At 47.7% G+C, this 15,958-nt stretch overlaps 1 protein-coding gene and 1 pseudogene across 1 annotated transcript in view; one reads left to right on the forward strand and one right to left on the reverse strand.

Moving 5' to 3' along the window:
• The window catches only part of LOC105519431 (chromosome unknown open reading frame, human C6orf99), a 45,824-nt gene extending 44,824 nt beyond the window's left edge, over positions 1 to 1,000 (forward strand). Inside the window, 2 exon segments of the mRNA XM_011952775.1 lie at positions 761 to 804; positions 807 to 1,000. Of these exon segments, the coding sequence (XP_011808165.1) occupies positions 761 to 804; positions 807 to 1,000 (238 nt within the window).
• Positions 1,001 to 4,889: 3,889 nt separating this feature from the next.
• The window catches only part of LOC105519512, a 32,935-nt pseudogene continuing 21,866 nt past the window's right edge, over positions 4,890 to 15,958 (reverse strand).

The following is a 15,958-nucleotide window of genomic DNA, read 5'->3' on the forward strand; positions in this document are numbered from 1 at the left end:
AGAGGCCATTATGGCCAACACAGTGAAACCACGTCTCTACTAAAAATACAAAAATTAGCTGGGCGTGCTGGCGGGCGCCTGTAGTCCCAGCTATTGGGGAGGCTGAGGGGAAGATCGCTTGAACCCGGGAGGCCGAGGGTTGCAGTGAGCTGAGATGGCGCCACTGCACTCCAGTGTGGCAGCAGAGCGAGACTCCGTCTCAAAAAAAAAAGCGCAGTATAACACCTACACCTACATAGTGTTCAGCGATGGCGCGATGTCTCACGCCTGTAATCCCAGCACTTTCGGAGGCGGAGGCAGGTGGATCATCTGAGGTCAGGAGTTGGAGACCAGCATGTACAACATGGCGAAACCCCGTCTCCCCTAAAAATACAAAAATTAGCCGGGTGTGGTGGCGGGCGCCTATAATCCCAGCTACTTGGAAGGCTGAGGCAGGAGAACCACTTGAACCCCGGGGATGGTGGGGGGATGGGGGCGGAGGTTGCAGTGAGCTGAGATCCTGCCGCTGCACTCCAGCCTGGACCAAAGAGCAAAACTCCGTCTCAAAAAAAAAGAAAAAAAAGTCCGTGGAAATGAGAATAATCAATTTAGGGTAGGAATTGTTACTTGAAGGGAGGGAAGAGATTAGATTAGGCTTAGGGTTGTGCTGAAAACTTTTTATCATGTTTTATTTATTAAGCTGGGTGTGGGGGGAGTAAAAGGTGCTGGTTGTGTTACTTTTTTTTGCCTTTGTGTATATTTGATTTCTTTTTTTTTTAAGAGGAAGAAGTGAAGATAAGAAACCACTCGAAGCGGGTGTCTGCGCTTCGGTGGTGGCTGGGACAGCAGCAGTAGTGCTGTCCGTCTGCTCGGCCGAGGGGTGGCACATCTTAGCCTGTCTCTTTTCCCCAGAGAATTTCCCTCCCTGCGCTTCCCCCGTCTCAGCCTTTTAGTGTGTAAACAGTTCTAGTGTGACTCATCGGTGCTTTTGTTAGCGCCTTTACCAGCAAGTACTTGTTAAACACTTAAATCTTACAAATGGAAAGAAAATTCCATGGTAAATTTAAGTATAAAAAGTCAACTAAAATTCTGAGTCTCGGACAAGACTGGTTAAAAATCGTTCTACAATGAAACTAATATATTAAATTCAATCATAGAAAACCTTCCTTGCTTTGCAAGGAACCTTAAGTATTTAAATGTAGGCATTTTCATCTGGTGATTCTTCCCAGTCTCCTGTGGTAATAATACCTGGACAGGGAAGAAATCTTTTGAGATAAATAAACTCTACTGGGAAATGGGCGCTTGCTAAGTTTCCTGTGGCAGTGACGCCTCCTCTGTTGCAAACATGCCAAACCCGTTCTACAGCGTGCTTTGTACCTTTCCAGAGACTGATCAGTATCAGCTTGCCAGGGCTTTAAACCCCATTCATTCTTTCTTACTTAAAAGCCTCTTTCTTTGGAAAACCTTTGAGTGAAGCATAAAATTAGCATCTAAAAAGACATAGCAGCAACTGAACCCAGGAATGTTAGGGAATATGTGACCACCAGCACCATTATTGACCTTCCTAAGTGCAGTTTGATGTGGGAAAGGGCTGTGCAGGTAGAAAAAGGTGGCCAAGGTGGAGGTCCCCAGGCAGGGGCAGTCGCCTCTCTGGCCTGAGCCCGAAACTCCCAATTCTCATGGGTGGCTGATGAGAGAACCCCTCCCCTCCTTTGTATTTAATCCTTTCTCTAACTCACTTCTAAGCCGACATCAGCAAATCTTTGAAGAAAAGCATAGGGGAGGCCTATTTCAGTGACTTTCACTTCTCTAAATGTTTGTTCTTTTCAGTTAGGTGTAAAATATGTTTGAATTGTATTTTCAATTCTCTTTCACCACTGTTCTATAAAATGTGAGCTTGTAGGCATTGTTTTTTTAAATGAAAAAGAAAAGATTGATTTTAGGAATCACATTCAAAGTGTTTGTTGAATCAGGGCTCAGCTTAGCATTCAAGAACATGACTGGGAAGTTTCCACTTCGTTTTCGCCCTAGATTCGTCTTTACCTCTTTTGTCTCCTATATTTTTCCAGCTCTGTGGATTTCTTTGAAGAGGGCTATGAGGATTGAAGAAAGAAAAGCTTTTCCTCAGTAATTTATAATTATCCCGTTGGATGTTTATGAAGTATTTTTTGTATATTTAACCCCTCAGAGAAAATCTGAGCATACCTCTACCCTTAAAAAGTCTGGTAGCCTGATGGCGGGTGGTGGGGAGAGAAGAAATCCTGTTTCTCCTTTCCCTGATTTTGTTCCCAAACTACATCTTGCTTTGAAAGTAGGGGAGTTGGCCGGGCGCGGTGGCTCAAGCCTGTAATCCCAGCACTTTGGGAGGCCGAGACGGGCGGATCATGAGGTCGGGAGATCGAGACCATCCTGGCTAAAATGGTGAAACCCCGTCTCTACTAAAAAATACAAAAAACTAGCCGGGCGAGGTGGTGGGCGCCTGTAGTCCCAGCTACTCGGGAGGCTGAGGCAGGAGAATGGCGTACCCGGGAGGCGGAGCTTGCAGTGAGCTGAGATCCGGCCACTGCACTCCAGCCCCGGCGACAGAGCGAGACTCCGTCTCAAAAAAAAAAAAAAAAAGAAAGTAGGGGAGTTGAAAGGAGAGGAGTAAGCCTCTCATGGGGGCCCTGGAATGCAGCTAGCTGACAATCTTTGTGTGCGTTTTGTCAAGAATAGCTGCTTTCTAAAAACAAACCAACTCTCCTTGATCCCTCAGGTCAGGGATCTGGGAGAGACTGGATTATATAAAAGGGGTTTCCAAGGCAAAAAAGCATTGCTCTCATGGGGCATTTATGGAGGATGTTGTCAGTGGGCATTTGGAAGTTCTAGAAGTCATGTGGGGCACTGGCGTCTGCAGTTCCTGGTGTGCTCAGGACATTCTGTGTCTGCATAGAGGGTTGCTGCACAATGGCTGGCCAGCTCATACCTGCACAATTACTTCCAGCACCTTGGCAAGTAGGAAAGGGATTACAAATATACCAACAGGGTAGGTGTTTGCTCTGGGAAAGAGGCTGATTTGGGGTAAATAGTTCATACCACAGGAAGCCTGCTGTGTGTGGTGGGCAGGTGACATTTGGACTGGGCTCCTGGTGGCTTTTGGCTCTCTTCCAGTTTGGCCTAACAATGGAATTACACGTTGAAGGGGTTTGTTACTGTTGATCTTTATTTCACAGCCCGGCTTCTTGGTAAAGGCATCCATGTTCTCCATGTCTACACTTCCTCGTCTCCCATTCATCCCCCATCAGCCCACAGTTTGCTTTCAGCCTTCATGGCTCCTGGGAAATGTCTTCCCCTCTGCTGCCATCCTGGGGCCCCTCCCGAGGCTTAGTCTCCTTCCTTTCCTGCCCAGAGCTCAGCCCCTTGGCTGCTTTGCCACCTCCCTCCTCTAAAGTCACCCACTTTGGGAGCTTCTCGTTCTTCTGCCTCTGACTCCTTTGCCCTTTCCTTATCTTTGGTTGTTCCCAGACTCCTGGGACTTAAGTTCTGCCATTTATTACCACTGAGGCCTGGGCAGGTCGTGTAACTTGCTTCAACCTTAGTTTCCTTCCCTGTGAAATGGGGATAATACAGTACATACCTCATTTGGGGAAGATGCAATGGGACAATACTTACAAAGTGATTTACGTGGAGTCTCTTATGGAGAAAGTACTTACTAAATGCTAGTTAACATCACTGTTACTCCTTTCTCACTCTGCCCACTGTCCACCCACGGCAACCAGAGGCCTTAACAACTTCCATTCTTTGAAAGATTGCCCTTCAGCCTAGCCCTTCCTCCTCAGTCTACACCCCAGGGTGCTGAGTATCTCCAGCACCATGAATATTGCAGAGCAGTGAGTAATACCTGTTGGGTTCACTGGACCCACTTCATAGGCCCCACTCCCTGTGCTCAGTGAGCAATAAACTTGTCGTAGATTCCACACTGTTTAATAGAAGAAATAGTGCTGATCATGGCTGTGCACTTTGTTCACTATGCAAAGGTACTTGGGAGAGCACAGCTGACTGGAGAGTATATGGTAGCTGGGGAGCCCAGGAAGAAGGTCTTTCTCTATCTCAGGCCTTCTTTGAAACTCAGATACATTGGAAGACTTGCTAGTGTCTTTCAGGGCTTTGAAGTTACCCAACAACCTTTAATTGTGTGCATTGCTTTTTTTTTTTTTTTTTTGAGATGGAGTCTTGCTCTGTCATCCAGGCTGGAGTGCAGTGACATGATCTTGGCTCACTGCCTCTGTCTCCTGGCTGGTTTCGAACTCCTGACCTCAGGTGATTCACCTGCTTTGACCTCCCAAAGTGCTGAGATTACAGGCCTGAGCCACCACACCCGGCCTGTGTATTGCTTTTTTTTTTTGGACAAGGTCTTGCTCTGTCACCCAGGCTGGAGTACAATGGTGCAATCTTGGCTCACTGCAACCTCTACCAGGCTCAAGCGATCCTCCTACCTCAGCCTCCCAAGTAGCTGGGACTACAGGCACACACCACCACCCCCAGCTAATTTTTGTATTTTTGTAGAGATGGGGCTTTGCCATGTTGCCCAAGCTGGTCTTGAACTCCTGAGTTCAAGCAATCTGCCTGCCTTGGCCTCCCAATATCTAGTATTTTTCTATGATGGGAGATACAACCTCCCATCTGTGATTGTCGTGATATAACTATAAACATATTCGGTATGGAACTCAGGCCTGAAACCTAGATTCACCATTGTTGTGTCACCTTGTACTGTGACTGCCACTCCTCGAGCTGGCACCCCCCGCACAAATCACATGCCCTCTGTGCAGAGGGCGGAATCTGCTGGTTCCTTCTGAGTGTCAAACTCCTAGTCCCCTGTCCCCTTGGGGCCAGCTCCCTTCTTTTTGCTGTTGGGACTGACTGACCACCCATCACAGCTTCCAGGGCTGCCGCTCAGGGCCCTCCCCGTGCTCTAAGGAGCTGCCCTGCTCCTGGCGTTCTGCTGTCTTCCCTTCAGTCTCCTTGAATTGTGGGGAAAGAGGCAGGCGTTTTATAGCCATTTATAGCCAGGCACAGTCCTTCTAGCCTTCTGGAGAGAGGTCTGTCTGTGAGGAGAGGAGGTGTGTGACAAAGATTCTATCCTTGACCAAACTCTAGCCCAGCCTCCCCTGAGCTGCTTTTCAATGAGGCTCTATCCTTAGACATATCCTTTAAAATTGGGCAAGAATACTGCTAAGTCAGTTTAGTCAGAATGCCCCACCCTCAACAGTGGATCACCCTCCGTATCTGACCAAATCCTCGCCTCCACCATAGTCTTGGCCTGCCTTCAGCAAGAACCCTCTTAGTTCATTGTAGCCAGAATCCCCATGACCCGTTTCATCTGAATCATTTTCCATCCACCGAGCCTCCCACTTTCCCCTGTCTCTCTGTCCTGCTGCAAAATCCCATTGCGGCGGTCCCTGTCCCTATCATGATAGTCCTGAGTAAAGTCGTAAAGTCTGTCTTTTAACAAGGGTGAGGGCCAGTCGTCGTGGCTCACGCTTGTAATCCTAGCACTTTGGGAGGCTGAGGTGGGCGGATCACCTGAGGTCAGGAGTTCGAGACCAGCCTGGCCAACATGGTGAAACCCTGTCTCTACAAAAAATACAAAAATTAGCTGGGTGTGGTGGTGCACACCTGTAATCCCAGCTACTCAGGAGGTTGAGGCAGGAGCATTGCTTGAACCTGGGAGGTGGAGGTTGCAGTGAGCCGAGATTGAGCCACTGCACTCCAGCCTGGGTGACAGAGGGAGACTCCGTATCAAAAAAAAGAAAACCCTAAAAACCAAAAACACAAAAACAAGGGTGAGAATAATCTTTTCTTAACACGTGGGTGGACCACTGCTGCAGGCCACGTGAGATGGGAAAGCTGGGCGCCTGTGTCCAGCTTTCCCTGCTCTCCCACTGAGGGCCTCCGCAGGGATGTAACAACAGGAGAAGCTACAGACATGTCATGATTTCCCTTGTTCTTTGGGAAATCTGAAAGAATGAATCCTTTCCGAACCCCAGAAAGGCAGCCAACCTTTGAGACCTTGAGGATGGACTGCAAAGTTCACATCTCACAGGGGTCAGATAGGTTATGTACATTTGTAAAGTGCTCCCGGTGCTGCGAAAGGGGGGAGTAGAGACTGTGGCAAAGCAGAGAACACATGTCCCATGGAACGCTGTTGATCGGCTCCAACCAGTTACGGCTTCTGGGACTGTGGGCCTGGTGTTGTCAGTGCACCTGTGGATAGGAAGCTGGGTTTTTAACATGAAAATTCTAGATTTTGTAAAGTGTTGGCAACTAGTAAGAATAGAGTATGGCCAAAACAACTCAGAATTTTGCCCTCAGGCATCTGGTTTGTAATATCTGGGCTAGAGTCTCATTATCCCTCTTGTTGAGGGAGGGAAGTTATTAGGAGAAATTATTCCCACACCCCCCTCCCTCCACCACCAGTGGGAAGGAAGGAGGCTGCTCATGGACAGGAAGAGAGAAGTGGTGCAACCTGGAGTCAAGGTGGATGGCTTGGGTTTAGGCCTTTGGAGGATTTCCTTGGGGCGGGGGTTGGGACAGTGTGCTGTGTGCCTGCAACGTCTTGAATGAGCACCTGAGTTACCCCTGGAGAGCTGCCAGCCCCACCTGAAAGCCTGGACTTCTTGGCTCAGATCTTCATGTGAGGCTCAGCCAGGAAGAAGGGGTGCCACCCACCTTTGTGAGACCACATGAGTCATGCCAGCAACCCCAGAGCCATAGGCCCTTCCTCCAGTTGGACTTCTGTGGGCTGCACAGGCCCAGGAGTTCCTACATGAGCCCAAGGGATGTGAAGAGTGGAATCCCCAAAACATGACTCAGACTGAATTATCTGCCAAGTCGGGGACTGAGGGCCAAGCCATGTTTAATTGATTTAGAAAATGAAGAGATGGAGGCCGGGCATGGTGGCTCACACCTGTAATCCCAGCACTTTGGGAGGCCGAGGCAGGTGGATCACAAGGTCAGGAGTTCAAGATCAGCCTGGCCAACATGGTGAAACCCCAGCTCTACTAAAATATAAAAATTAGCTGGGTGTGGTGGCACACGCCTGTAGTCCCAGCTACTCAGGAGGCTGAGACAGGAGAATTGCTTGAACCCAGGAGCCAGAGGTTGCAGTGAGCCAAGACTGAGCCACTGCACTCCAGCCTGGGCGACAGAGCAAGACTCCGTCTCAAAAGAAAAAGAAAAAAAAGAGAGGGAGAGATGCAAAAATATCCCAGGTATCTTCGTATGTCAGTATATATGTGTGTGTTTAGTATCTCCTGGTTGGGACTCAGTTTGAAAGCCTGAGAGTTCTGGAGATGTGGATGCCTGAGAATCACGGTTTTACTAGGCAAAGATTTTTTCCTCTTCTCAAAATAGCTGTAGTTATTAGACATCCTAGGTATTTAGGTTCCATATAACTTTCTCCAATTGGGGCAGGTTTTAGGAAATTGTGCAGGTGCCTGGTTTCCTTGTACAAACACATTGCTGACTTACCCACTAATGTCGGACCCACTAAGTTTTCATGACTCTGTCATTGACTTAAATACTTCCTTTTCCCTTGACTGAGTCTCTCCTTATGAACTTTGGACATTTAAAATGGAATTTAGTGATGTTTTCACACCACATTTTTCATTATTTAGTACTTTGGAAACAGAGGTTGTTTTGTTATAAGCTTTTTATTCTTCTTAACCTCCTCTGAGTACTTGAAACCTTTCACGACGGAAATGAGTTTACTGTGACCTGAGTCGGTATTATACAGTAAATGCATGATTCTCAAAACACACTGTTTATATGGAGAATAAACGTGGTCCGGAACACAGTGTTCAGTGTCTGAAATGAAATGCAAGTCTCCCGTTTCCAAAGGCGGACAGGATGGTTGCTGAATGATATTCCAGCTGCTTAAATGAAGGGCCCTGGAAAGGTTTGTTGGAAGTGAATTCAAGGGCGTTGCCTCTTTGTGGTTGGGTTTATTCTCCGCAGACCCAGGAATGCTCTACTTTCCTTGAATTCTGAGCTTCAAAGCTTACATCAGTGTCCTTCTGCTTAACAACCTGTTTTAGTAACCACGTATACCAAGATGTTACTGTCACATTAAACTGTGTGCCCCTGCACCCTTTCCTTTCCTTCCCTTGGCTTCCCTTTCCTCCCTCCTTCCCTTCCCTTCCCTTTCCTCCTTTTTTTTTTTTTTTTTTCCCAGTATCTTACTCTGTCACCCAGGCTGGAGTGTAGTGGTGTGATCTCAGCTCACTGCAACCTCCACTGCCTGGGTACAAATGATTCTCATGTCTCAGCCTCCCGAGTAGCTGGAAATACAGGCATGTGCCACTATGGCCTGGCGAATTTTTGTGTTTTAAATAGAGATGAAGTTTCACCATGTTGGCCAGGCTGGTCTCAAACTCCTGGCCTCAAGTGATCTGCCTGCCTCGGCCTCCCAAAGTGCTGATATTACAGGCGTCCGGCCTGTACTTCCTTTCTTGATCACACCACCACAGTCTTGACTTGCAGGTCAATCTATACCTTATTTGACATAAAATATTGTCAGCAAGTCTAATGGAACATTCCACCAGAGTGGGAAACCCATCTCCAAGATGCAGTGGTGAGCTATTAATTAAAGCTGGCCTGTGCCCTCAGAGCAACTTTCTTTGATGCTGCTTGTGACACGTCAACGTTTGCATCATATGCCCAGCGGAGCCTGCTCTGCCCAGCGTTATCACTTGTCCTTTAGGGATGGCGTGGCCTCTTTCTTTGTGTCTGTGTTAGACGTCATCCAAGTGAATTGCTTCTTTCTCTTTCCTGTTTGTTTGTTTTAGGGTGTCACCTCTTAGCCATCTGAGCACTGGGCTGGCTGCCAAAAACAGAGGTGATGATGTAACGGGCCAACTCCCATGTGGCTCAGAGGGGGAGGATCCCAGGACTCCAGGATGGGACAGGGCAGCCACTTCTTACCAAGGTGACATTGGAGCTTCTGAGCGAGCCTCTGAGTGGGGAATGGGGGGAGGGGCAACATGATGGAGGGGTCAGTGACACACCCCTGCCCCCATGAAGAGAGGATTTCTGCTTTGAAATTCCTCTACTAGAAACTAATTCCTTCTGCTCTGTTTTCTTCCTCAGGAAGGGATGTGTGTGTGTGTGTGTGTGTGTGTGTGTTTGACAGTTCTTTCTTTCTTTATTTTCTTGAGACGGAGTTTCGCTCTTGTCACCCAAGCTACAGTACAATGGTGCGATCGATCTTGGCTCACTGCAACCTCCACTTCCTGGGTTCAAGCGATTCTCCTGCCTCAGCCTCCCTGAGTAGCTGGAATTACAGGCATGCGCCACCACGCTTGGCTAATTTTGTATTTTTAGTAGATGGGGTTTCTCCATGTTGGTCTTGAACTCCCAACCTCAGGTGATCACCCGCCTTGGCCTCCTAAAGTGTTGGGATTACAGGCATGAGCCACCGTACCCGGCAAACAGTTCTTTCTTCAAAAGTGTTACATATTCATTGTAGAAAAATTTAAAAATTCACAGAGGCAATAAGTCATTAAGATCAATCAAGAACTATATACATATAATTACTATTTAAACCTGAGGGGCCTGTGTGTGTATGTTTGTGCACATGCGCACATGTGTGTAGAGACATAATTTCATTTCTTTTTTTCTTTTTTTTTTTTTGAGACGAAGTCTTGCTGTCACCCAGGTTGGAGTGCGGTGGCACAATCTCGGTTCACTGCACGCTGCCTCTGCTTCCTGCCTCAGCCTCTGGAGTAGCTGGGACTACAGGTGTCCACCACCACGCCCGGCTAATTTTCATACTTTTGTAGAGATGAGGTTTCACCATATTGGCCAGGCTGGTCTCGAACTCCTGACCTCAGATGATCGGCCCGCTTTGGCCTCCCAAAGTGCTGGGATTACAGGTGTGAGCCACCACACCAGTATAAAAATTGGTATCATGTGTTTGGACGAACGGAGGCAAGATGGTGCACTTCCGGGTTCTTCATCACCCCCTCCCAACTTCTCCCCCCTCCCAACTTTTCCCGCGCGCGCGAAAATGCAGCCGGTGACCCGGGAAGGTGCAGACCAACTGGGCATGCACCAGGTGACGTCAATCCAAGGAGACCAAGATTTATCTGGTCGCACCTGCGGAACACCCCCGACACGCCCGTGCCCCGCCTATTGCCCTCCCACTCCTAGAAAAGCCGCTCTCCACTAGTGAGCCACGCGGTCTTCCTCCAGCCCCACTGAAGTCGGGATGCAGGAACCCCGCCCGAGAGCCCCACGACGGGGGGACTCTGTCGGCCTTCTTTGCCGGAGGCCGACAGACTTCTTCCCCACACCTTAGGTTACCAAAATAAACTTGCAGTTTTGCTCCTACACTTGCCTACCTGCTGGTTCTTTTGTGCTCGCTCGGCTGGTCTTAGAAAAACAAATCATCATGTAATACACACATTTTCAGTACTTTAAAAAAGTAGTGTCATGTGGTGAAGACTTTTTCTTTCCGATAAATATCAATCTATATCATCATTACATGGGTCTGTCAAAATTTGTTGAAATAAAAAAATTTTAGTTTCCAGATTTATACTTGGGTGAACGTGTTTGAAGTTAATTTGTGTTTTCTTCTTTTTGAGACATGGTCTCCAAAAAAAAAAAAAAAAAAAGATGACTATTCAGGGCGCCAAACAGCCTGTCTGCTCCCTATTGCTAAAATAATCCAACACTAGTCTTTTGTCACCTAGGAGTTGCATACAATTTCAGCAAATGCAAGGGATACAGACCAGCTCTAATAATCACCACTTCTAAGTGGTTAGAATAGGCTTTTTTTCAAGTGCTTTATGCCTATTAATTTACTCTTCATGAAAGCCCTGAGAGGAAGGTGCTGTCACTAAAGCTCACACCACTGTGGGGACACAGGCATCCAGAGGCCAGGCAACTATGAAACTGCCTTTGCGAAATTAAGACTGAGACACTGAAAGAGATCTAACTTAACTGACTCCATCTTGCTTCTAAACTCCAAGCAGTCTTTGTTCATTCCTGGGCACAGACTGAACTAACTTTGGGAGAAACTTAGTTTATAGTTTATAGCTTAAAACAAAGACGGTAACAGCCCTTTCCCAAAGCAGACCTCCCTCTTGCCTGGGGACTAGATTGCCTCTGTGGGACTAACATTAGCCACATTAGAAATTATAGTTTAGGAGTCATGCAGCTGGAGGCTACAAGATTCTGACCCTCCGTAAACTGCTCCTAGAAATCGTTGCTTGAGATATTTTGCAGACCCTGCACTTGACGGATCAGCTGGCCCCACCCCATCAGTAAACTGGCTCATCTGATCTTGTGGCTCCCACCCAGGAACTGACTCAGCACAAGACAGATTTGACTCCCTAAGATTTCGTTCCTGAACAATCAGCGCCCCCGGCTCACTGGCTTTCTCCAACCCATTGAATTGTCCTTAGAAACTCTGCTCCCAGAATGCTTGGGGAGACTGATTTGAGTAATAATAAAACTCCAGTCTCCTGCACAGTCAGCTCTGCATGAATTACTCTTTGTTTATAGCAGTGGATGAACTGGCTCTGTCTAGGCAGCAGGCAAGGTGAACCCCTTGGGCGGTTACAACTGGCGCATAAGCGCGAGACTCATGAGCAGCAAAGCAGACTAGCCCCCCAGGCAGCTCGCCCTGACCGCTGAGGCTTTCCTCTTTCCCATAGAACCGGTGTGCAGCCATTAGTTCACACAAGTCACATGAAAGCCCTGTGTGTCCAAACGTGCAGCCGCTTTCCACCACAACAAATATGGTGTTGGTTGGAAAACAATAGCTCTCCCCTCAGACACACAGTGAACCTTCTCTTTCTGAATATGTCCATTTCTTCAGTAACTACAAGAGGTATCTGCTATGTGCCAGGTGCTATTCTAGAAACACATCGATATTCTTTTTTCTTTTTTTTCTTTTCAGAAGCCAGTTGGAGTTTATGGTTTCATTTGCCCAAAAATCTACCTTCGTGGACCTCAAATTCTTTCCAAGAATCACTACCACACATATTAATTTGAACATTTCCCACCCTTCCACCATCCCTGCTTCTCCTGGGAACTTCAAAATAAAAATGGCCCATGTACCCCCACTCCAGGTCCTTGTGTAGGGCTGTCTCTTCTTCTTCTCTGGGGGCTGCAGTTCTGATGCGAATGATGGTGCTGTTCCAGTGCCGGGCCATTGCACAACACGAGTTCTGTTTCGGGAATTTTTTTTTTTTTTTTTACAGGGAGTCTTGCTCTGTCGCCTAGGCTGGAGTGCAGTGGTGCTGTCTTGGCTCACTGCAGCCTCTGCCTCCCAGGTTCAAGCGATTCTCCTGCCCCAGCCTCCTGTGTAGCTGGGACTACGGGTGCAGGGTGCCATGCCCACCTAAATTTTTGTATTTTAGTAGAGACGGGGTTTCACCGTGTTGCCCAGGCTGGTTGCGAACTCCTGACCTCAAGTGATCTGCCGGCCTCGGCCTCCCAGAGTGCTACAGGCATGAGCCACCGTGCCTGGCCTCCGGGCAGTTTTACGAAAGGCTTTAGACTATGTTCCCAGCACCTCGGATTTGGACACCAAGCCACCTAGCTTCTCACCTCGCTCTAACAAAGACTCCATGGTATTGTGCAGAATGATTTGGGTTCGGCCTGCACTTTAGTCATGGGGTTAGCATCTCGTGGGTTCTGTTATCTACTGAGGTGACCATCCAGGGCTGCAGAATGGATTGTAGCAGGGGATCCTACTGGCCAGTCTTTCCTGTTGACTTGCTTGGAGAATTCATCTAGTACTTTCTCCAGCAAGGTAAAGGCCACCCGGGATGGGCTTTCATTGTCAGTAATGACGACACCTGCAAGACTGTCATTCTGAACATAGACGTGCCACAGATAGTCTTGTTCTGCGACAGAAGCTCTAGTGCCTTTGGATGAGCGCTCCACAATCTGTTGACTTGTGAAAGTCATGAATTCCTGAACGCTGGATCTCTGGAAAAAGCTGAAGGAAGCCACATCGTTGTACCTGGCTTTGAGCAGCACTACCTTGGCCTCGCCTTTGTAGAGGACACTGAGGCTGTACAGCTTCACGGCTCTGTGCCCTCAGGCCACTTGCCTGCCCAGCTGCGGGACTGCTCTGGGTATTATGAATATATTGGTATTCATAATAGATGGATGCACAAGGCATGGAACCTACTCAAAACACACAAAGATACCTGCCTCCTGGAGGGGATATTGTTCAGACCAGCAGGTAACAGGCCCTTGTACAAGAAATTAAGAGCTTTAGAGGGGCCCCTGCCTGCGCAGGCCCAGGTATAATTGTGATGGAGAAGCTGCACTTCAGCCCCTCAGCCAAAACCTCTCTCGGGTGCCTTTCAGTTGATTCCAGCTGTCCTGTCTTCCTGGCTCCCAGTGGGCTGTGCTGTCTTCCCAAGTTACTCCATTTCCTGATCCCAGCCCCAGACACTGTGCATCCATCCGTTCATCCAGTGAATTCTTTCAATCCGTCGTTCAATCACCTCTTATTGAGTTCCTTCTTGGTGACAGGCACTGTGCTGGCTGGTAGAGACATACAGATAGACAAGGCAGCCCTTTCCCTGTAAGCCAGCTCCAGGACATTCGGGTGGAAAGCACCAGGTGTTCATGAAGCAGTCAATTAAGTTTGATGACATATTCTGTATTTGAATTGAAAGATAGAAATTGGGCTGGGTTTCGAGGCTTATGCCTGTAATCCCAGCACTTTGGGAGGTCGAGGCGGGAGGATTGCTTGCTTGGGCCCATGAATTTGAGACTAGTTTTGGCAATATAGTGAGACCTGCTCTCTACAAAAAATAAAATAAAAAAATAAACTAGCTGGGCATGGTGGCACACACCTGAGGTGGGAGGATTGCTTGAACCCATGAGGTCAAGGCTGCAGTGAGCTGTGATCATACCACTGCACTCCAGCCTGGGTGACAGAGCAAGACTCTGTTTCAAAAAAAAAAAATTGAACAAGTATTAGGTAACACCTTTAAAAAGAATGTCTGCAAAATTGTGTCTGGTTTCTCTGGGTTTCTTCCCATCAGGTAGCAGAATGTTAGAGTAGGAAGAGGATTTGCGAGGTCATCCAGCCAACCTCCTTGCTGCCTTACAGAAACTTGAAAATGGTCTTGGATTAGAACTCGCTCCTTAGATGTTTCAGAGACACAACCTACTGTGCACAAGCAGACTTGTCCAAATTGATGTTTAACATTGATAGGCTATACTATTATCTCTAACCAGTTGTTCCACACCCTGCCCCAATCACTTTTTTTTTTGTTTTTTGAGACAGAGTCTCGCTCTGTTGCCAAGGCTGGAGTGCAATGGTGTGATCTCAGCTCACTGCGACCTCTGCCTCCTGGGTTCAAGCGATTCTCCTGCCTCAGCTTCCTGAGTAGCTGGGATTACAGGCACCCGCCACCACACCCACCTAATTTTTGTATTTTTAGTAGAGATGAAGTTTCACCATCTTGGCAAGGCTGGTCTCAAACTCCTGACCTCAGGTGATGCACCCACCGAGTCCTTCCAAAGTGCTGGGATTACAGAGGTGAGCCACCGCGCCCAGCCCCCAATCACTTTTAATGTAGGCAAATTCATAGGAGCTTTGAAATATACAGTCAGGTGATGCTTCACTATAGGGATATGCTCTGAGAAGTGTTAGGTAATTGTGTTGTTTTGGAAACACCATAGAATGCATTTGCACAAACCTAGATGGTATCACCTACCACATACTTAGGGTAAGTGGTAGAGCCTGTTGCTCCCAGGCTACAGACCTGTACAGCAAGTACTGAATACTGCAGGCAATTGTAGTGCAATAGGAACTATTTATATCTTCAAACATATCTAAACAGAAAAGGTAAAGTACAAATATGGTAACATAATCTTAAGGGACCACATAAAGAAATGACTGGCAAAGTTCACATAAAAATGCCTTTGGCAATTATGCATGACTTGACCTGCAGTAACTACCGGGTCCCACATAATGAGCGGAAGGTCGGGCACCCTACTATAGTTCATAATTCACATGGGTAATTTGATGTAGTTGTTAATGGTCTGCCATAAAAAAGAGTCATCATCCTAACAGCTCCAAAGCTATTTCTATAACTGATCTTTATCCTAGCAGTCACAGCTGAACATGCCCGCATGGATCCTCAGTGAAAGGCAAAGTTAGAAGCTGGCAAGCTCTCCATTAGTTGCAATCACGCTGATCTAAGATGAATCCTTTTATTGGAAATCTGGTGGGCAAAGTGACAGAAGCTCTCTTTTCCCTGGGAAATAATATAGCTTCTAGGTAATGTGTACATTATACAGCCCATACCTCCTGGCCATGCTTTGCCCTAGGGTTGGGGAGACACAGTGGGAAAGAGAGAGGGGGAAGGGAAGGGGGAGAGGGAGAAGGAAGAAAGAGGGAGGGGAAGTGGGTGGGGGAGGAGGAGTGGGCATGAGGGGGAAGAGAGAAGGAAGGGGAAGAGGAGAGGGAGAAGAGGGAGGGGAAGTGGAGAAAGAAGGGGAGGAGAGAGAGAAGGAAGAGGAAGGAAAGGAAAGAACAAGAGGGAGGGATGAGAGGGAGATAGAGGGGCTTCAAACTACCCTCAATGCACACAGAATGGCTCCCTGCTTCCATTTCTTTCTTTGAACCAAGAATTTAATTGGAAAAGAATTTTAAGGCCCAGTGTAGGGGCTCATGCCTGTAATCCCAGCACTTTGGGAGGCCCAGGCAGGTGGATCACTTGAGGTCAGGAGTTTGAGACCAGCCTGGCCAACATGGTGAAACCCTGTCTCTACTAAAAATACAAAATTGTACTGGGGAGGCTGAGGCAGGAAAATCAGTTGAACATGGGAGCCAGAGGTTGCAGTGAGCTGAGATTGCGCCACTGCACTCCCACCTAGGCAACAGAGTAAGACTCTGAGGAAGGAAGGAAGGAAGGAAGGAAGGAAGGAAAAGAAAGAGAAAGAAAGAGAAAAGAAAGAGAGA

This window comes from Colobus angolensis, unplaced genomic scaffold, assembly GCF_000951035.1.
Source record: "Colobus angolensis palliatus isolate OR3802 unplaced genomic scaffold, Cang.pa_1.0 Scaffold35, whole genome shotgun sequence".
In the NCBI taxonomy this organism is placed as follows: Eukaryota; Metazoa; Chordata; class Mammalia; order Primates; family Cercopithecidae; genus Colobus; species Colobus angolensis.